We start from the raw sequence: 23,362 nt of genomic DNA, 5'->3' as shown, positions 1-23,362 counted from the left end.
CGCGGCGACGCCATCTTGCGAATGGCCGCAAGACTCCATTTTGGAAATGAGATCGCAAGACACCATTTTGTGGCCAGCGTCAATTCAAGTTATAACTCAGGAGCTAAGAACAGATGGCAATGTTTTTGTTATTCTACCAAGGGCAACTGGAAAAACAAGCTTTCTGAGTAAAAGTAAATAAGAATAGACAATGGGTATTTTTACATACATATTGGGAATCCCTGGATGCAGATAAAGCATAGTTGTGGCAATTGTAATATAATCCAGGCATTGATCTACACAATTGGATTTGTCTGAATCCTAGACAGGATGGCCCCAAACTCCACAGCTTGAGGTGGTAATACATTTGCATTTCACACAAGAGTCTGTGAGAACAAAAGAGGTTTTGTTTTCCTTTGAACACACAACAGGTGGGGGCCTGCTGACAGAGGGCATGTAGAACTACAACCCTCAGCCATCCACACTGCTGGATGTTCACTTCGTGTATGAGAGATTATGCACTTAAATCTCACCCATTAATAACTAGCGTCCTTATACCAAACCCCGAATACCCACACACTACATATTCGCACACAAGGTTCCATTAGCATCAAATTGTATGATTCAAGTTGGTTAAGTTAGTTTAAATGCTAAGAAATAGAGGTTTTTGATAACTAAGGTATTATACATGATAAGCAAGGTGTGTTTGGTTTCGTTCTGATGTGTACGCTTTTTACAGCATCCCGGTGTTATCGGTGGAGAGATCGCATCATGCAAACTCAAGTTACGGATCGCAGAACTTACAAGCAACAAAATGTTTAGCTGATGGAATGTTACAGGAGGCGTTACTAGAAAGACCCCTGTTGTCGGAGGCAGGGAAAGTCTATTTGAAACAACCTGTTAAATGTGCCGTAACATATGCTTCTCCTCTGGGAACCAATGAGATCAGCAGGAAGTTTTCCCTTTGTCCTGTTTCAGTCTGGGGGGGAATAAATACATGTGTCCAAATACTGGTTTGCCAGTTCATGCTGAATTTTGGGTGTACTGAGGATATCTAGTCTGAGGTCTATCTCTGAATCCAGAGGCACAGCGTATGTATAACTGTACTTGGGTCTGTATTATTTCCTTTTACGCCTAACTTGTGTATGTATAGATTGCGTGTAACTGACTGTACTTTTACCTGAATAATACTTGTGCGTTGGAAACACAGATTCCACTCCTGTCTTTATTTGCGGTTATACTGCGTACGCAATTAGCATTCTGTTTAGAGGTTATAGGCAGGTTTTTGTCTTAGAGGTTCTAGGCAGGTGAATCTTAGAGGTTTATAGGCAGGAATATATTAAAGTTTAATACTGATGATTCAACAGTGTTGAGGGATAGAGTAGTGGCTTCATTTCAAAGTAGTTTATCTTGTAGCCTGAAATTGAACTACAGTGCCTTGCAAAAGTATTCACATCCTTTGCATTTTTCATGTTTTCTTGCCTCACAACCTGGAATTAAAATGGATTGTTTGAAGGTGTGCATCATTTCATTTTTCAGAACATGCCTACAACTGTGAAGTTGTTGTTTTTTTTATATTGTGAATCAAACAACATTTAGGACAGCATAACAGAAAACTTCAATGTGCATAACTATTCACCCCCCTAAAGTCAGTACTTTGTCGAGCCACCTTTTGCGGCAATTACAGCTGCAAGTCGCTTTGGATAAGTCTATGAGCTTGCCACATCTTGCCCCTGGGATGCTGCCACCACCATGTTTCACTGTGGGGATGGTGTTCTTGGGGTGATGGAAAGTGTTGCGTTTGCGCCAGACATAGCGTTTTCCTTGGTGGCCGAAAAGTAAAATTTTATTCTTAGCAATTTTCAGAATTTTATTTATAAAGATTCTTTTTTATATATATTTTTCTCACTTCACCGAATTAGACTATTTTGTGCAGATCCATCACATAAAATTCAGATTAAATAAATTACAGGTTGTAATGTAACAAAAAAAAAGGTAAAAAGCCAAGGGGGTGAATACTTTTGCAAGGCGCTGTATATGCCCTTAGAATGTTGTACAAATTAGAAATGGAGGTATGCAATGAGGTCAGGGTTAGAATGATTTAAAATCCGTTAGAAGTTCCAGAACAGTGTGGAAAGAACAACTTGAATGATTATTTCAAATAGATTATTATTGATCACATAGGGTATAGAGCCGGTGTTATACTTTTTAACACTATTTAATAAAAACAAGACACATTGGGGGGTATTCAATTAGCCGCAATAACTCGTTTTTCTGAGAGAAATTTATCTGGCTATCCAATTAGCAGCGGTTCTCTGAAAAAAAAAGTCTAAAAACACTGAAGCAGCAAACTTTGTGAAAACCAATACTTGTCATTCTCAAAACTTTTGGCCATGGTTGTAGAAAGCCGTGATGTCCAATGTGTTTCAGTCAACTACGGTGGCCTTCTTCAAGTTACAGTAACTGGGAACATGGCAGTGACTGGGAACTTTCTTGAGGGCAACTGGGAGAAAACTTGAGGCATGAAGCAAAGAATTTTTATCAGGTGCTTTGTTAAAAAGTGTCGTAGTCCGTTTATTGCTGGTGAGTGTAATTGTGACATACAAAATATGCATGGTTTTGTTGCGGATCATGCCAGGCATATTTTTAAGGTAGTTAATGAGTTCCAGGAGGTTCTTTTCACCTTCTCACCCAATGAAAACCGGTCATCTATGTATGTATATTTATTTTTACACACACACAAACCCATATACAACTGTATGTTATACAGTTGCTTGCCTCACCCCTTTCAGTGAATATCATCACTTGCTTATCAGTTCTCACAATCACATTTGTATCCGAATGCAGAATCCACTGTTGCTGAACTACTCGGGTAGTAATAGAGTTTAGCTGATGTTCTAGTTAAAATTTATTTAGAAGCTTTCTCTCAGCAAATGAACAAACCTGGAGTCGTACTATTTATTTCTTCATTATTCAACAGCATTCTCAACTTCTGTCTCATGACACAGGCAGTGATGTTACTGATACAGCCAGATTTCTGCATATGGTACTGGGCGCTATGCTCAGTCTCTGTTCATTGTGTCTCTGTCTGAGTCTAAAGCTGGGTACATACTGTATGATAAATGTACTTATTGTATGATATATTGGCCAATCTTGTGATCCGTGATGGATTGCAACGACCATCGTATAGTGCAGGCCTGGCCAACCTGTGGCTCTCCAGCAATTTTAGCATTTTCTAATAGCAAAACTGTGACATGGCATGCTGGGACTTGTAGTTTCACAGCAGCTGAAGAGCCACAAGTTGGCCAGACCTGGTATAGTGTGTAACCTCAATTGTTTGGCGAATTGTCTGGTCGCATATTCCCAGCTGATGTGCTGCATCAAAATGGGGAAATCAGCCTGTACCCCAAAAAAAGTAAACTAATATTGGGTAACAGTATAGAGGTCTGATAGTGGCCATAAGCAAAGGGTTTGGGGTTCTTACATTGTGTCAAATGGCTGCTATATGCATTTTTCTATAACAGTGATAAAATGATAGAAAGCTAATTTTTGGGCCAAAGGTAATGCTCTAGTTAAATTAGGGGTACGTATATTTTTTTTTTAGTCATTTTAGGGCACTTTAAAAAAAATATACACCTGTCACGGACTCCTGCAATGTTTAAAACACCTGCCCCATCCATACAAACTTCCAAAATACCTAACCCACTACTTTGAACCCATTTTCCTACACTTTTTACTTCTTCAACCCAAAAATCACATAATTATTGGCTCTAATAAGCTAATTTAAAAAGATCTTTTTGCCTAATTAGTCAATAAGTGAATGTCCCAGGGGTCCTGACGTTTTCAGCCAAAATTGGGGATTTTGCACAACTTTCCACCTACTCACATATGGCGAAACAAATTTGCGATAATTGCTATGGAAGACTTCGGACCTGGGTTCTTTGGCAAATTTATGAGTGAGCCCACTCCTTTGGTTGAGAAGCAACTCCACACATGAATTGTCTCAGGATGCTTTACTGTTGGCATGACACAGGACGAAGACTTTTGGAGGATGGCCTGGTGTCAAGAAGGGCAGCAAAGAAGCCACTTCTCTCCAGAAAAAACATCAGGGACAGACTGATATTCTGCAAAAGGTATGGGGATTGGACTGCTGAGGACTGGGGTAAAGTTATTTTCTCTGTTGAATCCCTTTTCAGATCGTTTGGGGCATCTGGAAAAACACTTGTCCGGAGAAGGAAAGGTGAGCGCTACCATCAGTCCTGTGTCATGCTAACAGTATAGCATCTTGAGAACATTCATGTGTGGGGTTGCTTCTCAGCCAAGGGAGTGGGCTCACTCACAATTTTGCCTAATAAATAACATAGCCATGAATAAAGATTGCTACCAAAACATCCCCCAAGAGCAACTTCTCCCAACCATCCAAGAACAGTTTGGTGACGAACAATGCCTTTTACAGCATGATGGAGCACTTTGCCATAAGGCAAAAGTGATAACTAAGTGGCTCGGGGAACAAAACATCGAATTTTGGGTCCATGGCCAGGAAACTCCACACACCTTAACCCCATTGAGAACTTGTGGTCAATTCTCAAGTAGCGGGTGGACAAACAAAAACCCACAAATTCTGACAAACTCAAAGAATTGATTAGGCAAGAATGGGTGGAAATCAGTAAGTATGTTGCCCAGAATTTGATTGACAACATACCAGGGCGAATTGCAGAGGTCTTGAAAAAGAAGTGTCAACACTGCAAATATTGACTCTTTGCATAAACTTAATGTAATTGTCAATAAAAGCCTTTGACACTTATGAAATGCTTGTAATTTTACCTCACTATACCATAGTAACATCTGACAAAAAGGTCTAAAAACACTGAAGCAGCAAATTTTGTGAAAACCAATACTTGTCATTCTCAAAACTTTTGGCCATGGCTGTACACAACACCCCAAGAAAACCAGGATTTTCGTAAGGATTGGGACACTTTGAGACACTGATATCTATAATATCCCCATTACAAGCTGCGCAGATTGATTATATAAAGACTGGTCAGGATTCTCGAACTTTGATCCCAGAGATGCTTTCTAAACATTATTTTCCACGTCTGATTTTAATCTTTAATTTTAATTATTTTTATTCTATTTTTTTTTTATTATTATTTTTGATTCCTGTAATCGTCATATTTTTAAATTGATTTTTCGGGTCCAATATAATTTGGATTTTTATTGTGCATACTTTTATACCTTTACTATATAAAGGTATAAAAGAATATATCTTTCCTGCACATTTACCACCACCGACTCTCACTGTATTCATGTCAGTCCGTCGTGTCTCTTAATTTTTGATACACAAGTTAAATGATTTTATTGAAAAACCATATTACCTGCACTTGAAATCATTAAGAGAATATACACACAACCCATCCACATTATTCTCTGAAGGTGAGCGCAAGCTAGGTTAATTCTATTTCCAGTTACTGTAATTGCCTTGTTCTCAGTTACTGAGAATTTTTCACATCACATTCGGTGATTAAGAGCTACCACTAGCCTTACATAGCTTACTTGGAGTTCCAAAGGCCAAAATATTTATTTGGATAAAGAAATACAAAGAGTATCGCCCATACAATGCGCATGCACGGTTGGCACCAACATAAGGCTTAAATTCTGAACTGTAAACAATATAGGAGTAACCTTAGAAACACACAGAACAGTTTAGATACACTGTCACTACACAACAGGTTAAAGTTAAAAACAATGCAACTGGTCAAGCTTTCAACTGCCTTTCTGAGTCCTGGTAACCTCTTGCTTGTCATCATCCATGTGTGTTTATGTCCTCAGGCGATCGCCATTCAGAGCGGCAAAATGACAGTTATCACTTTATAGTTAAAAACAGGTTCTTATGGAAAGCATATGCATTTACCAAACAAGCTGTAACTACAAGCAATGAATGAAACAATTGATCACAAATCATTCGTAAAGAATATAAACACTAATATATAACTGCGTGATACTGAAAAGCAATATTTAAGTATATGGAAAATATATGATTTAAATGTACAGAAAGTTGTTTATTATTGTACTTCATTCAGTTTTGGTATTTGACTTTGACAGTCCACCCTTTGATAGTCAATAAACTATCACCATTTTCATAGTTCCAATGTAGGATCTTATTGCAGATTGGCCAGTTCTGTGTAGTAATACTTTATTGGAACCCTAACCTCCATTTCTATACCAAGGTGATTGATTTGGTGGTTGGTCCTTTTGAACATAGGGCCTGATTCAGACCCGGTCACAGTCGCTGAGCGCTCGCAACCGGGTTGATGGTGGCCCAGAGCACATGCGCACGACGGAGCCGGCACCATCGCGCGCATGCGCGAGACCCGGATAGCGATGGGCAGTCTGCCGCTACGGGTCTTGCACCAAAGGGGGCGTGCTGTCGATGTTGAGTGACAGCACGCCCCCTTTGGTGGGCGGGCAGGGGGGGTGGCTGCCCAGACGGAGGTGTTCCCATGAAAACTCCTACCATCTGGGGGCGGCCCCACTGACATCACAAGTGATGTCAGTGGAGAGATTCCGGCTCTGTTTGAGCCGAAAGCTCTCTGGGGCTTGCGGCCACGAGACCCTACCACAAGGGTCTCATCGCAAGCCCAATGGACGCGATGGTCTTGACCATCGCGACCATAATCCTGGCCGCTCGCATTAGCTGTGAGTGGCAACCCACAGCAATGCGAGTGGCCAGGAGGCTGTTCCATAAAAAAAAAGAAAGACACCCTGATTCAGAGCGAGCGCTCTGTCAGAGTGTCCGGCTCTGAATCAGGGCCATATTCCTAACACACTTTATAAAGAGAGGTATAACTTTAATAAAATATATATCACTAGTATGGTTGACCGTATTATCAGCAGAAGTCTTCCCGGCGCATACATCATCCTGTTAACAAATTTTTTAAAACTGTTTCTCAGTGTGTAACCATAAGAACCACTCTGCTTAATATTCTCTTGCTCAATACAGAATTATATGTTTACCTAAAATCTAATTTTTCTTTAAAGCATTTCATGTGGGTGCAACAAGTTACATCAGATTTTATCTCTAAAATGATACATCTTGTATACCTTCTTTCCCAAATTTTGACAATTTAGTACCATCTTGTTGGATTGATTTCCGTTTTGAATATCAGTTTTAATGTATCTTTGTCATTTGTTTATTGGACATGTGTGAACACAGTATTACCTTATCTTAAAATACACTCCTTCAAAGTTTGGGTAAAAGGACAACCATGCATCCTAATAGTTGCTAGCACCCCCATCTGCTGAAAGCATGTTCCCTTCTGCATCAATACTTAATTATACCTGTCCTTGTAACCGTAATATGTCCCATACTTCCAAAACCAAACATGTTGTACACTTTGTTTACTAATATTCCCCTGATTTATTAACCTTTTCCATAGTTATAAGTTGTTAGGCCATGCCCTGATCTTTGGTAGCTTCTCATTTATGTCATATGACATCTTTATCAGATCCACCTCCAAGATGTTCCGGTTTGGTGTCAGATCGAAAAATAGTTCCAGCTAAAAAGAACAAAAGCAAAAGAAAGTACACAGAAGAGACAGGAGACTTCCATGCTGTAATGGTTCTTCTTCATCTTTGGTTCAGTTGCTTTGCCCTCATGCAAGTTTAGGTTTCCGAGAAAAGAGACTTGATGAAGCACTTCTCCTTTTTCTGGTTCTTGATTCACCTTTTATTTGGATGCACTCTTACAATGAGTGGAATGTAGTAGTAGCAACACCTGGTACGATCCTTCTCAACGATCTGTTAAGCAACCAGAACTCGAGAAATTTCTTACATTCTTTTCCAGGAACACTGACATGACAGTTAGTGTCCAACATGATCAGAGCCAGAAGCTTTAAACTCATCTGTTATCATCTCAACTATTAATCTCATACCCATGGTGTACCTGACAGTCATTTCATTATCACAGTTCAAGGTTATCTGTCCTAGAAAAATAAAATCTATCCTATGGTGACAGGTTAAGTGGTGGCCTAGAGGTGGTTCAGATGCTTTTGTAATACTTTGCAATGCTTCTTGCCATACTTACCCTGACTTAGTCATCACCTCACTCAACTTATTATTTGTTTAAAACCAAATTAAAAACTCACCCAAATAAGGATTTCAAATTCCCATATTATGCTACTTGAATGAAATTGATTTGCATTACCTGGGCTGGAATAAGCCCCCTGTGGTAACACAAATCTTGCATATTTATCAGTTTCTGTAAGCTGAGAGTCTCAAAAAAACATTAAATTGGTTGCCTGGATTCTTGGCAACTGAGCTCTAGGTGAGGCTGCCGCTCTCTTTGCAACCTCATCAGCTCTCCTTGTCTTAATAAATTCAATCCCTATATATGCAAGTGCTTAGACATTTTATATCTGTCACTACCAATGGCAGTTGTTTGGTCGTCAATAGTCCTTTGTGTGCCTTGGGAATGTATTATTGGGGGTAAATTTACTAAAGTGAGTTTTTAGAAGTGCGTTTTAAAAGTGATGTTGCCCATAGCAACCAATCAGATTCTAGCTATTATCTTCTAGAAGGTGCTAGTTAAATGTTAAGTAGAATCTGATTGGGTGCTATGGGCAACATCACTTTTAAAACTCACTTCTAAAAACTCTCACTTTAGTAGATTTACCCCTTGGTGTTCTTGTTGTCAAACATAAAACAAGATTCTAATCTGTCATAGAATTTTTATATATGACCTCAAAACTTATCTTTTAGTTGGCATTAGTATTTTTTTCTGCCAACCCACATTATCTATAATAGTGCTATCAGTTCATACCCTCATACTCTATAATAGTACCTCCCATCTTATAAAAGGGAGAAAAAATAAAGGGTTGTCACATGTCAAATCAATCTGATATAAATGTTCCATGCATTCATTACATCTGTGTAACTGCTAAATCCTCGTCACTCTCCGCCCTTTGTATCTTGAGAGATATACTGTATATGGTAGATAAATTACAGAATTTAACATATTACATATTTTGATTGTTATTATTTGATGGTACCATAAGGACCAATTTTCATTTTTTGCTCATTTGTATCAAATTTAGAATGAGCAGATACTGCATAGTGTGTATATAACATTAGATCAAGCCCTTATATTGTCTTCCCTGTCCAGTGTCAATTGTCTCATCACCCTGGGTCAGATAATGTGCCAAATATTTCTCCTTCGTCTGATATGGTTGTAGCTTATCCTTATTATACCTTGTGTCCTGCTTGCAAGAGATGAAACAACAATTGTTTTAGTGCCAGGCAAAGAAGACAATAATGGACATTACAATAACTCATCCATTTATGCCCTTTTGATCTCACATCAAATGTATAATTAATTATGGGGGCTACAGTACCTTCGCCCACAATCCATAGATTGTAGGCGAATAGATAGTTCATAGGGAACTGGGTATTTGCAAAACAATTTTTTTGTACCCTTGATAGAATAATGTCTATAACAGTCTGGTGCATCAATCATTATCCTTTGTGAAAAGAATATTGATGCACTTCTCCTGTTACTCCCATGGCCGAAAGTTTCCTTTATGATTGGTAAACTTCCGCTGCTGCTGTGTGCATGCATACCTGATGATTAGCATACAATGCGTGTTCACACCCTGAATAGGAGAAGTAATAATCACATGGTCATGCCTTGCATAGATGTCGCACTGCATTGTCATGCTATGCGTTATCATAATCTACATGTGGCTTAGTTTCAACACCACTTTTGGTTCTGACTCTGGGTGTTGTATGTGTATCTCTCACCTATTTTTCTATATATAAGCGTGATCAATGCAGACTCATTAGGCGTGACCACTGCCATAACCCTTTAATTTAGATTTTATGTTCGGACTCTGGCCTTTATTGGCTCTCTGAGTCTAACCATTGATACTGCTAATGTTACTTCTCTGTAGTGCCCATTTCCCATACCTTTAATAAATAATAATTCTGTTCTACTCCAAAGGCATTATATTGTAATATCACATACAGGTACAATCCCATCCCTATCTGATTTTACTACTAGGGACCACAATAGTACTCACCAGATGTAACCCTATATTACCCTGGTCTTCTAACACACTAGGGATTATCTCTCTACCTAATGATTCAGCAACAGCAGTCAGGCTGAGCGGACAACTTGACCCAGCTCCTCTCCCGCCCATGCCAGGCCACGTATAACTGCAACACACAATGCTACAACTAAGGAGGGTATATCTTCTGTGTCCTGCGGAACCTCCCTACACATATTAACAGACAATACAAAAACAATTTTCCCATTTTGGTGGTACTCTTTCATACATTATTATATGGAGGCGGAGGAGCACTTCGTGCATGCACCAACTTCCTCTCGGGCTCCTTGGTACTGGTTTGCAATTATCCTCTCAACTCATGTTCACGTCTCCACATTTCTAAACATTTACAGTGTTTAAGCAGTAATTTGGTAAGCTAATTATTCTACAGATTTTTTTTCATTAACATTTTTCAAGACATCCTTGTCAGATGTACCAACAATGGGAAAAGATCTCACACACTCCTGATTCACTTTTGGCCACTTCTCACACTATTTAGTGGATTCCACACCATATTGTATACCTACAATAACTCCACCACCTGAAATGTTTCATAATAGACCACGTAGCTGCACTAAGGAGGCGATACGGACAAAAGGAATTGAAATGGATAAATGGACCTCACTGAGGACTTTGAAATTAGTTGCTCTTTTAATATATATCCATGAATTCATGAGTTTATGTACACAGCTTTGTCATACAGTACAAGCGTGAGGGCTTTATTGTGTTATAACCGCCTCTGGTATCAGGTTTTTTATCTGTGAGTTTGTCTATCATTTTAGTATTTGCATTTTTTTATGTTCATTAATTTTTGCCAGTGCATGGTAATTGGCTCAGTATCCCATGGAAGATATTGCTGTTCACTTTTACACCATTGTCCCCTAATCGTTATATTGCCATTTTTGCTTTATGTTTATGGTTACCTGGTGATTGCCTTCACATCTCATTGTGCAGAACACTCCTCCGCTATCGGCACTTCTCCATCCTCTGTATCTGCACGTCACTATACTTGGTGATGCCTGTAGGTTTGTGCTGCACACAGCGGTCCTAATGCTGTAATGCTGTTCTCTTGACTAAATGATTCTTCACACTTTTCACTGCTATACATTGCCTGAGAGTTGTAGTACCTTTTGCCTATGATGAAAATCACTAGGTTGTGAATGAAGCGAAAGTCGGGCTTAAATTTGTAATGTACTAACAAGTCTTTAACCACTTGCCTGGCATGGATGTAATTTTCTGTCCACACCAGGCAGTTCTTTATCTGTACTGGACGTAAAATTTCGTCCAGTCAGATAAACATGAGGGCGGCTGCAGGAAGAGAATCTTCCCGCAGTTGCTGCTCTCAGAAGGACCTTCTGGTCCCTCTGCTTGCCAGCACCCTCTCCCCCTCTGTCTGCTGTGCTACCGATTACTGCTGATCGGTCAGCAAAGCAGGACCCCCACCCAGCGCCTGCAGAACTGAGCAGCTGCTGGGGAAAAGTAAGTTTAACCTCCCCCCTAACGCCCCTGACATACCTGGTTCCTGTATCCACAGTCTCTAATTGAATGTCGCAATGTTTCCGATGTTTTTCCGATGGTGGTTCCGGTGTTCAGTTATTTTAAAAAAAACTTTTTTTTTTTGCAAATCCTAAAAAAAGAAAAACTTTTTTTTTTTTTTTTTTTTTTAATGAAACCATTTTGGATACCGTAAGTTAAAATGGATGTTCCTCACCTAATTCACTCATAAAAAAAAAACGACAATTTTTGAAGCGGTTTTTGGGAAAAAAATCGTCAGTTAAGTGGTTATATAAATTTCCCTTTTTTCATCAAAAGTGAGGGTTGATTCTTATAATGGAGTAGGTGAGTGTGACTTGCATTTCATTATATGGATCATGCACTGCTGAACTTTTTTCATTTGTTTCTTGTGCGCTGTCTTTCCTTTCAAGTGTGTCTTTGTGTCAAACTTTTTTTTTTTTTTAAAGTATATTTCATAAGATCCTAACTTTCTTAGCTCAGCTCAACTGGTATAAGTGTGTGGAGTAGATATCTTACTGCATTTTGGCACCCACAGATAGCTTAGTGGAAAGTCCATGTACTGAATAAACATGAGGTCAGAGGTGCCCTGTGTGGGAGCCCCGCTCTCTGCCAGAGAATGTGTCCCTTTGTTCCTCTTCTAATTCACTCACATCAAAGATGAAGATTTCAGCATTTCAGTGTATTTCATGTTTTATGGGTTTTTTTGCTTTATGGTAAATCCAGATGGATGGGGGGGTGCTTGGGTCTCGGTGTGTCTGACACACTTTGACAATTCAAATACACCATCACAACTGCCCCAACATCCACTATATCCCAGACCACACTAGCTCTTCAGTTGTAAGCTAGGTACACACTATACAATATGATGGCCAATCTTCCCATCCGCGATGGATCGCAATGGTCATCGTACAGTGTGTACACCTGATTCCACCCAATTCATCATTTCATGAATTGTGTGGTCCGGTTCACTAACATTAATACTGTAACGATATATCATTCCAACGTACGGCAGATTGTGCAGTGTGTACGCTGGCACGATATATTGTTACATCATATCAGGCCGTTGTTGGACCGTTCAGGTGTGTACCAAGCTTAAGCTGTGCGCTCTTCCAATTAGAATATAAGTTCTCTCACAAGCAGGGCCATTCCTACCTTTTGGTGTCGAGTGCATATATTCTGTCTACCATGAATATCCCACACTGTCTGGCACTGTGGCACCTTACAAAAACAATATGAAATATTATATATACATAAACTTTGTGAAAGAATATGTAAATGTACCACCCAACATTGTGCAGACTATGGTGATAGTTGTCATTCAAAAACTAGAGTAGAACAAGATGCCTAAGGTTAGTTTTGTTTGTTTTTAAAGAGTCTTTACAGCAACATGTACAGTAACTAGGTTAGGCAATGTAAACCAAGTCATGGGAGGTTACTTACTAACAAAGTGCAAATATAAAGTGACGCTTAACAACCAATGTTTGCTCTCTTTGTCTAGCTTGCACGAGAATAAGGGAAGCAGCCACTCTTGGTACATAGCCCCAGAAATCCCATCTAGGCTCCGTAACATTATTACTACCAGTATTTCCGATACAGAATTACATCCGGAAGCTGTAAGTAGGTACTACGTTTATTAAAGGATGAGTCCCACAAGCGTGAAGGTTGAGTCAACGTGCAAATCTTTAGTTAGAAATACAGTACTTTAGAATCACACACACAAATGCTAAAACAGCGTAGTTACAAAGACAACACATGAAATACAATGCTTCACACAAAGCTTGCTCATCCTCTGAGGTTGTGCGGCGAGCACGGATATGAGTGACGCATTCTTACAGATGGACCACGGCAGCATTGGAAACGTTGCATTTTGACACCTAAAACTAAGCTGCACTAAGCGTAAACCATTACTAAACTGCGACCGTTACAGTTCTCCCATCTCTACTCAGCATAGGGCTTTTCCTAATGGCTTTTATACCAGCGATAAGTACTCCATTCCACCGCTGAGGACGGTTTATCTCGCAAAGTGCAAGGTTAGATGTCCTCTGTGCTTTTAGGCTGTATTATCCTATGTATAAGTACATGCCCTTTGTGAAAAAGCAATGTACTAGTCTAAACTCTCCCTACTAACCCTTCCGAGACACGGTGTTCATATAATAAAACTCTTAAAAAAAAATAATAAAAACAGTTACTGCTAATTGACCAAAGTGTTCTAGTGAAACAGTATTACAGTGAGTAAATAAGATTCAATCGGAAAGCTCCCACCTATGCTTCCTATAGATGTATTTGTTCATACAGGACACAAAAAAACTGTTAAGAATATTTTTTAGTGCCCATGGGTACAGATACTAGATATATGTAATTGTTATTTAGTAGATTACAAGTATTTTGTTCATCTATGAATCACGGCAATTTACCTAAGTCGAGCACAAATAAGTGACTTTTTCTGTGTTACCTAGAAAATGAAATGTTGGGATTGCTATTGCTCCACAATTCCCTACCATATGAAAGCAATGCCATTGATCTAAATGAGACCTCAGACTTTGCTTCTTGCCATAAGGACTCTGCTCCTAGGTATGTGGTTGGATCTAGTGTAGAATAAATACCAGGTTACAATAATGAGTGGTTAACTGCAGAAAGTTGGTGTAGGACAACACAATCAGGATTTTTTTCCCCAAAATAACTATGCTCTGATGGGAAAGCTATCACAACTGGTGGACAAAGCACTAATCCTGAGCCAACCAAACTACCAGCGGAGGACGGTGAGCACATGCATCTCCTCGCATCTATTCCCTGGGTATATTGGGTGGAGGAATCTTCACAGCTGAGGGTTCCACCCCCCAGATTTCAGTGGCATATTCACTAATTGTCCTGTCGCTAGAGAACTTGCCAGAGCAAGCAATGTTCTTGATCACCACCTTGGTCCATTCCCTGAGGTTCTGCAATTGAGAGATTGGTACATATGTTACACGGTATGCCCTGATATTTTATACAGACTATACCAGTGGTTCCCAAACTGTGTGCCGTGGCACCCTGGGGTGCCTCAGGTTGGTGGATCTAGCACCAAATCAAATTATTTATGGTCAATGTAATGTAAATATGTGGACAAACAGGGGCTCAAACCTGTCCCCCACTACAGAACCGAACCTAAGGATGACATATAAGCACACTTTACTTCACTACATTTTTTTTCTGTATCTCTCAACAACAAACAAACTTAGGGTGCCGTGATTCAAAAAAGTTTGGGAACCACTGGACTATACAGACATTGGCAAAATATTTATAGCTAAATCTTTGCTGTCTTACCATGTATAATTGGTCCACCTTTGCTTGGCATTTAATATAGGCTTCATAGTCTGCAAACACCTTAAACCTATATATAGATAATACATTTAGATGAAGGCACATTTTGGAAAATAACACGTTTAAAATAATAATCGATAACCGTAATGGGTGAACTCTATAAAGGTGGAGTAAAAGCTGCTCTTGTTGCCCTTATCTCCTACTGGTAATGGTAACAAAATGGGCCCACTGATCGGTTAAGCTGCATACACACACAACGATTTTGTTACCAACGATTTTATGAACGATTTTATGTCAGATTTTTTTAAAGTGTAATGAACGATTTTTTTGAACTACAAACTAATTTTCTAACTTCCCTTAATGAAAATCGTTCAGTTAGTCAGTCGGAATGAACTACAAACTACCAACGGGAACGCGCATGAACGATAATCGTTCATCGCTATAACTCAGAAACTGAACTATTTTTTCAATGATTGAACGATAACGACGTTGTTATAGTTAAATCGTTCAAAAAATTGTTACGTGTGTATGCACCTTAAGTATTAATATATAAAACATAACTATTATTTATTCATTAAATATAACATCTGTGTACTGCATACAAAATATAAAAAAAAAAATAATAACTTTCCTAAGATCCTGAATTTATTTCTATTACAATCTAATGGTGCATGAACGATTTGCAAACGATTGAACCATTTCAGACAGTATTAACATGAATGAAATCATCAAAATCAGACTGCAAACACATCAGATGTCAGATATTGTTATCTGACAATCGGGAACGCGCATCGTTCATTGTTGCACTCACACAGGTCGGATTTTTCTTTGAGATATGAACGATTGACCGATTTTTAAAATCATTATCGTTCAGATTTGAAGAAAAATCTGACCGTATGTATGTACCATTAGAGGAGAAAGTATAATTGGAGTTTGGGCATACACCCTACATTAGGTATTTCAGACTGCCATGGCAACAGTAAAAGAGCAATGTTATACAGTCGGGTCCATAAATATTTGGACATTGACAGAATTTTCATATATTGGTCCTATATTCACCACCACAATGGCTTTGAAATTAAACAAGCAAGATGTGCTTTAACTGCAGACTTTCAGATTTAATTTGAGGGTAATTACATCCAAATCAGGTGAACGGTGCAGGAATTACAACGGTTTCTATATGTGCCTCCCACTTTTTAAGGGGCCAAAAGTAATGGGACAAACTAAACAATCCTAAATCAAACTTTCACTTTTTAATACTTTGTTGCAAATCCTTTGCAGGCAATTACAGCCTGAAGTCTGGAACGCATAGACATCACCAGACGCTGGGTATCATCCCTGGTGATGCTCTGCCAGGCCTTTACTGCAAATGTCTTCAGTTCATGCTTGTTCTTGGGGCAGTTTTGTCTTCATCAAGTGAAATGCATGCTCAATCGGATTCAGGTCAGGGGATTGACTTGGCCATTGCATAACATTCCACTTTTTAGCCTTAAAAAACTCTTTGGTTGCTTTTGTAGTATGCTTCGGGACATTGTCCATCTGCACTGTGAAGCGCCGTCCAATGAGTTCTGAAGCATTTCACTGAATATGAGCATATAATATTGCCCGAAACACTTCAGAATTCATTCTGCTGCTTTTGTCAGCAGTCACATCAATAAATACAAGGGAACCAGTTCCATTGGCAGCCATACATGCCCACGCCATTACACTACCACCACCATGCTTCACTGATGAGGTGGTATGTTTTGGATAATGAGCAGTTCCTTTCCTTCTCCATACTCTTCTCTTCCCATCACTTTGGTACAAGTTGATTTTTGTCTCAGCTGTCCATAGGATGTTGTTCCAGAACTATAATGGCTTTTTTAGATGTTGTTTTGCAAACTCTAATCTGGTCTTTCTGTTTTTGTGGCTCACCAATGGTTTACATCTTGTGGTGAACCCTCTATATTCACTCTTGTGAAGTATTCTCTTGATTGTTGACTTTGACACATATACCCCTGGACCTCCTGGAGAGTGTTCTTGATTTGGCCAACTGTTGTGAAGGGGTTTTTCTTCACCAGGGAAATAATTCTTCTGTCATCCAAAACAGTTGTTTTCCGTGGTCTTCCGGATCTTTTGGTGTTGCTGAGCTCTCCGGTGCGTTATTTCTTTTTAAGAATGTTCCAAACAGTTGATTTGGCCACACCGTATGTTTTTGCTATCTCTCTGATGGGTTTGTTTTGATTTTTCAGCCTAATGATTGCTTGCTTCACTGATAGTGACAGCTCTTTGGATCTCATATTGAGAGTCCAGCAACTGATTCCAAATGCAAATGTCACACCTAGGATCAACTCCAGACCTTTTACCTGCTTAATTGATAATGAAATAACGAGGGAATAGCGCACACCTGTCCATGAGATAGCTTTTGAGTTGATAGTCCCATTACTTTTGGCCCCTTAAAAAGTGGGAGGCACATATAGAAACCATTGTAATTCCTGCACCGTTCACCTGATTTGGATGTAATTACCCTGAAATTAAATCTGAAAGTCTGCAGTTAAAGCACATCTTGTGTGTTTCATTTCAAAGCCATTGTGGTGGTGAATAGAGGCCAAAATATGAAAATTCTGTCAATGTCCCAATATTTATGCACCTGACTGTATGTGTATCAGTTCAGCTGTGCAAGACAATTGAGTTCTCTAATAAACACTTGCTATTATAATAAAGATTTGAATTAAAAAAAATGAGATGTGACAAACCGCTCCCGGAGACTGCACTGATTACTCTGATATGCAACACTTGTATATCTGTGTGCGACTGAGACTGTATACGAATCACAACAGACCTGGGCGTGAAGTAAAGCCGCAGCCGCTGCATCCTAGCACTTCGTATACAGAGTCGGTCAGTGCAGACTCCTGAAGCTGTATTCCGCATCCCATTGCCAGCGAGATGCATTTTTGATGAAAATGACGCTTGTGTCAAGCTGAGGCGCACGGGACCTGGCACGCCGAGAAGCGCTGTTTGGTGCGACTACCTCGCACAAAAATGACATGCAGAAGGTAGGATTACATAGGATAATATCATTATTACACAGTAATACATATAATACATCAGTAACATAATTCACTCTATCATAATTAATGTAACCTTAACTAAAAATAAACATAATATTGACATAATGATTTCTGGTTGTAGGCCTGGACATACAATTGTTTTTTGTGCTTTTTTTTTTTTTTTCCCCTTTCATACAATAAAACACAAGTAACAAACAGGACAGTCCAAACACCACAGCTGTGTACCGCGCCAGCATCTGCTGGTGACCGGTGAATACAATCTGCACCTGAGTACTGGAGGAGGCACCATCTCCTTACCTGTCATGGTTTATCAGCATATCGACGACATCCTTGAACAGATCTGGTTCTCTGGGAGAAAAGCGCCCGTTTCTGATCTGATCAATCACTTCTCGCAGCTCCGGTATTTTATCATAGTAATCCTTAGCATTGTACCTATGAAGGGGAAGATACGGTTATTAATTACATGGACACTGCAATATCAAGATGGATCGAATGTACTAAACCCCGTAATATAGACAATGGGAATATGCAAAACATAGGATCATTTAAAAGGTGGTGTTTACAATTTAGTGGCTACTCAAGGTGCTTTGAGCGTCAGTCTTCATATATTAAGGGAAAATATAATTTATACATTTATGGGACTTGTTGTCTCCTAAACAAGATGAATCTCATGTTTGGGCTGTCTGTTCTGAAGCAAAATATTAATTCCCTTTACAGACCATAGCAACGACGGCAATATTATTTGCCAAAATATATAAAACACACACATACACTTTCCTTTCTCTTCCAACGCCTTCCCATCTTCCCCTATTCCTCCCCTTTCTCCCTATTGTGTAGTGCTTGTGTTCTCTCTCCCCCCTGGGTCCCCTCCTCTCTGCTCCTCCCATTAGCATGTGCAACTACTAGCCATACATTAAAGAGATTATGGGGTCTATGTAATAAGCCTTGGTGAGAGATAAAGTGGAGATCTTGATGTACCAACCAAAGTACCAACCAATCAGCTCCTAACTGTAATTTTTCAAACACAGCCTGTAAAGTGACAGTTAGGAGCTGACTCAGTACATAGACTCCTATATTACAGGGTGAAGCACTTAATGTTGGCCCTCCTCAAGTCAGTAGCGCAACTGTTAGTGGCCAGTGCACTCTATTGTGGTGCATTTCTTCAAAGCAAAGTCAGAACCAAGCAATTAGTATTATAAAAATAAAAATACTACAGTAGTTTCTTAGTTTTCTATCCTTACCATATTAATTGTACCCTACATTTTGCTGCAAAGCCATGCTTGAGGCGGACTGGTTTTATGTAAAGGCGAGTTGTTCTTTTTCTCCAAATAAGCGCAAGTTCAGATTTATTTATTCACTATCTAAAACACGTGAGAGCCTGACAGCCAATAAAATACAGTATTTCAGATCCGAACGTAACCGCGTAGAACCATATCACTCATCTCTAGTTTAAAGTGGCTCACCCTGTATATACAGGTTGAGTCTCCCATATCCAAAATGCTTGGGACCAAGGGTATTTTGGATATCGGAATGTTCCGTATTTTGGAATAATTGCACACCATTTTGAAATGTCTTAGGAATAGGGCCCAAATCTAAACACAGAATGCATTTATGGTTCATATACACCTTATATACACATCCTGAAGGTTATTTTATACAATATTTTCAATAATTTTGTGGCTCAAACAAAGTTTGTGTAGATACATGAAATTCATTTATATGTCATATACACCTTATACACACAGCCTATAGGTAATTTTATACTTTATTTTTAATAAGTTTGCGCCTTAAACAAAGTTTGTGTACATTGAACCATCAAAAATCAAAGGTTTCACTATTTCAATCATGCTAAAAATATTCCGTATTTCGGAATATTTGGATATGGGAGACTCGACCTGTATGTATGTGTGTATATTTAAAATGCCGACAATGAACACTGCCTACGAGCTTTGAGAAATAGTCATTCAGACCTGTACATCAAGATCTCGACCACATCTCTGTAATAACAGCCTTAAAGTGCACACCTTGGCCACACAGTGAAAGTGCCATTTTGCAGGCTTAAACAATACCCACAAGAGGCAGACTATCAATTCACAAGCAGAAGTGTCTGTGCCTTAAGGTGCATACACACGGTCAGATCTGTCAGATGAACGATATGAATGATTTGACCAACGATTTGAACTATGAACAATTTTTTAATGGAATCATCCAAATCTGACTGCAAACACATCAGATGTCAGATATCATTATCAGACCATCGGGAACGCGCATCATTCATCGTTCATCTGACAAACATGTCAGATATGTCAGATTTTCCTTCAGATATGAACGATTTTTAAAATCGTTATCGTTCAGATCTGAAGAAACTTCTGACCGTGTGTATGCACCATTAGTCTGTCTGTTATTACCCTGTTTTGTTCTATCAATGTTTCCAATTGTAAAGCGCAACGGAATATGCTGCGCTATATAAGAAACTGTTAATAAATAAATAAATAAATTAGTGTTTGCACTGTCTTCTGCTTTATTGTGGATATTGGTTCAAGCCACAAGGTAGCTCCTTTATGATGGGTGCCGGCACATCGGGCTGTAATACAAACCCTTTCTTGTCAAGCGCTTCCACATCCTCCACTCTCATGCCAAAGATAAACAGATTTTCCTGGCCTGCTTCCTCTGCCATTTCCACATTGGCCCCATCCATTGTACCAATGGTAAGAGCGCCATTCAGCATAAACTTCATGTTCCCGGTACCAGAAGCCTCAGTACCTGCAGTGGAGATCTGCTGAGATAGGTCAGCAGCAGGGATCACTGCAAGACACAAGAGTAAATCATAGTAAGCTCTCTGTATTTACTCACATATTTGTACCTAGCAAAAACAGCACAAACAAACTAATGAATAAAAGAAAATGTCAGTCTCTGTCTCTTAGTCAGGTCCGCAGGGACAGCACACACTCTGCAGCATCCACCCAGGTATATCAGAGGGTGTAACCCAGGACACTATTACCGATTAGTCTGATGAAACAAAAAGTCACTGATATATATATATATATATATATATACACAGCTTGAATACATCCTACAATAAGAAACGGACAACTTACCTTTCTCTGCTAGAGACACACGATAGTTCTCCAGGTATATAACCTTTAGTCTGTCTCCAACTACTGGATCATTGTTCACAATATTTGCAACAGATGTAATTAATTTGATTATCATTTTCGCCATATGATACCCAGGAGCTGCCTGCAAAGTAACAGACACCAGTTCAATCACTCTCCTAGATTAACACAACAATTGCTTACAATGGGAAGGCACAGAGAAATATGTTCTCAGATGGGTTCATTTAATTTTGTTACTTTATATAGCTGCATACATTTTCCCACAGCATTGCATATTGATTGTTGAAAAGAATAAATGCATATCGTACCTTTCCTCCAATCATGACTGTTCTTGGCACAAATGTTTTGGAAGGATTTTTCTTGATCCCTGAAAAATTGGCAGCGTGTTAAATAAAAATAAATCATACAATAGAAAAGAACAGATTCACACTTATAATAAAAACAAATACACTAGTGTCAGACTGATACTTACACTGGCCATTGTGATATTATTATTGTGCCTTTGTGTGGCTTAACTAACTGCCATGCCTCACCCAGCAAATGGCTCCCCTAGGCACATGCCTCACATACAGTCAGGTGCATAAATATTGGGACAGAATTTTCATATTTTGGCCTCTATTCACCACCACAATGGCTTTGAAATGAAACAAACAAGATGTGCTTTAACTGCAGACTTTCAGATTTAATTTGAGGGTAATTACATCCAAATCAGGTGAACGGTGTAGGAATTACAACGGTTTCTATATGTGCCTCCCACTTTTTAAGGGGCAAAAAGTAATGGGACAAACTAAACAATCCTAAATCTAACTTTCACTTTTTAATACTTTGTTGCAAATCCTTTGCAGGCAATTACAGCCTGAAGTCTGGAACGCATAGACATCACCAGACGTTGGGTTTCATCCCTGGTGATGCTCTGCCAGGCCTCTACTGAAAATGTCTTCAGTTCCTGCTTGTTCTTGGGCCATTTTCCCTTCAGTTTTGTCTTCATCAAGTGAAATGCATGCTCAATCGGATTCAGGTCAGAGGATTGACTTGGCCATTGCATAACATTCCACTTTTTAGCCTTAAAAAACTCTTTGGTTGCTTTTGCAGTATGCTTCGGGTCATTGTCCATCTGCACTGTGAAGCGCCATCCAATGAGTTCTGAAGCATTTGACTGAATATGAGCATATAATATTGCCCGAAACACTTCAGAATTAATTCTGCTGCTTTTGTCAGCAGTCACATCATCAATAAATACAAGGGAACCAGTTCCATTGGCAGCCATACATGCCCACGCCATGACACTACCACCACCATGCTTCACTGATGAGGTGGTATGTTTTGGATCATGAGCAGTTTCTTTACTTCTCATTACTCTTCTCTTCCCATCACTCTTGTACAAGTTGATCTTTGTTTCATCTGTCCATAGGATGTTGTTCCAGAACTGTAATGGCTTTTTTAGATGTTGTTTGGCAAACTCTAATCTGGTCTTCCTGTTTTTGTGGCTCACCAATGGTTTACATCTTGTGGTGAACCCTCTATATTCACTCTTGTGAAGTCTTCTCTTGATTGTTGACTTTGACACATATACACCTACCTCCTGGAGAGTGTTCTTGATTTGGCCAACTGTTGTGAAGGGGTTTTTCTTCACCAGGGAAATAATTCTTCTGTCATCCACCACAGTTGTTTTCCGTAGTCTTCCAGGTCTTTTGGTGTTGCTGAGCTCTCCGGTGCGTTCTTTCTTTTTAAGAATGTTCCAAACAGTTGATTTGGCCACACCTAATGTTTTTGCTATCTCTCTGATGGGTTTGTTTTGATTTTTCAGCCTAATGATGGCTTGCTTCACTGATAGTGACAGCTCTTTGGATCTCATATTGAGAGTCGACAGCAACTGATTCCAAAGGCAAATGTCACACCTAGAATCAACTCCAGACCTTTTACCTGCTTAACTGATAATGAAATAACGAGGGAATAGCCCACACCTGTCCATGAAATAGCTTTTGAGTTGATAGTCCCATTACTTTTGGCCCCTTAAAAAGTGGGAGGCACATATAGAAACCGCTGTAAATCCTACACCGTTCACCTGATTTGGATGTAATTACCCTCAAATTAAATCTGAAAGTCTGCAGTTAAAGCACATCTTGTTTGTTTCATTTCAAAGCCATTGTGGTGGTGAATAGAGGCCAAAATATGAAAATTCTGTCAATGTCCCAATATTTATGCACCTGACTGTACCTAATATCCAATTAGCTGCGAAAAGCCGTGGTTTAGTGAAAAGTTTACATTTTACACTTTTCGGCAAAAATGCGTATTGTGCTTC

General features: G+C 39.3%; 1 protein-coding gene across 1 annotated transcript in view; it reads right to left on the bottom strand.

Moving 5' to 3' along the window:
* Positions 1-13,206: 13,206 nt before the first annotated feature.
* The window catches only part of PYGB (glycogen phosphorylase B), an 89,543-nt gene continuing 79,387 nt past the window's right edge, over positions 13,207-23,362 (bottom strand). Inside the window, exons 15-20 of the mRNA XM_088477603.1 lie at positions 21,369-21,427; positions 21,043-21,184; positions 20,542-20,749; positions 18,242-18,376; positions 14,898-14,964; positions 13,207-14,530 (exon numbers count right to left, since the gene is read on the bottom strand). Of these exons, the coding sequence (XP_088333729.1) occupies positions 14,378-14,530; positions 14,898-14,964; positions 18,242-18,376; positions 20,542-20,749; positions 21,043-21,184; positions 21,369-21,427 (764 nt within the window). The 3' untranslated portion in view covers positions 13,207-14,377. The remainder of the gene's footprint in view (positions 14,531-14,897; positions 14,965-18,241; positions 18,377-20,541; positions 20,750-21,042; positions 21,185-21,368; positions 21,428-23,362) is intronic.

Source organism: Taudactylus pleione, unplaced genomic scaffold (genome assembly GCF_031769625.1).
Source record: "Taudactylus pleione unplaced genomic scaffold, aTauple2 ptg000201l, whole genome shotgun sequence".
Classification (NCBI taxonomy): domain Eukaryota; kingdom Metazoa; phylum Chordata; class Amphibia; order Anura; family Myobatrachidae; genus Taudactylus; species Taudactylus pleione.
This window is presented reverse-complemented; position numbering and strand designations above follow the sequence as displayed.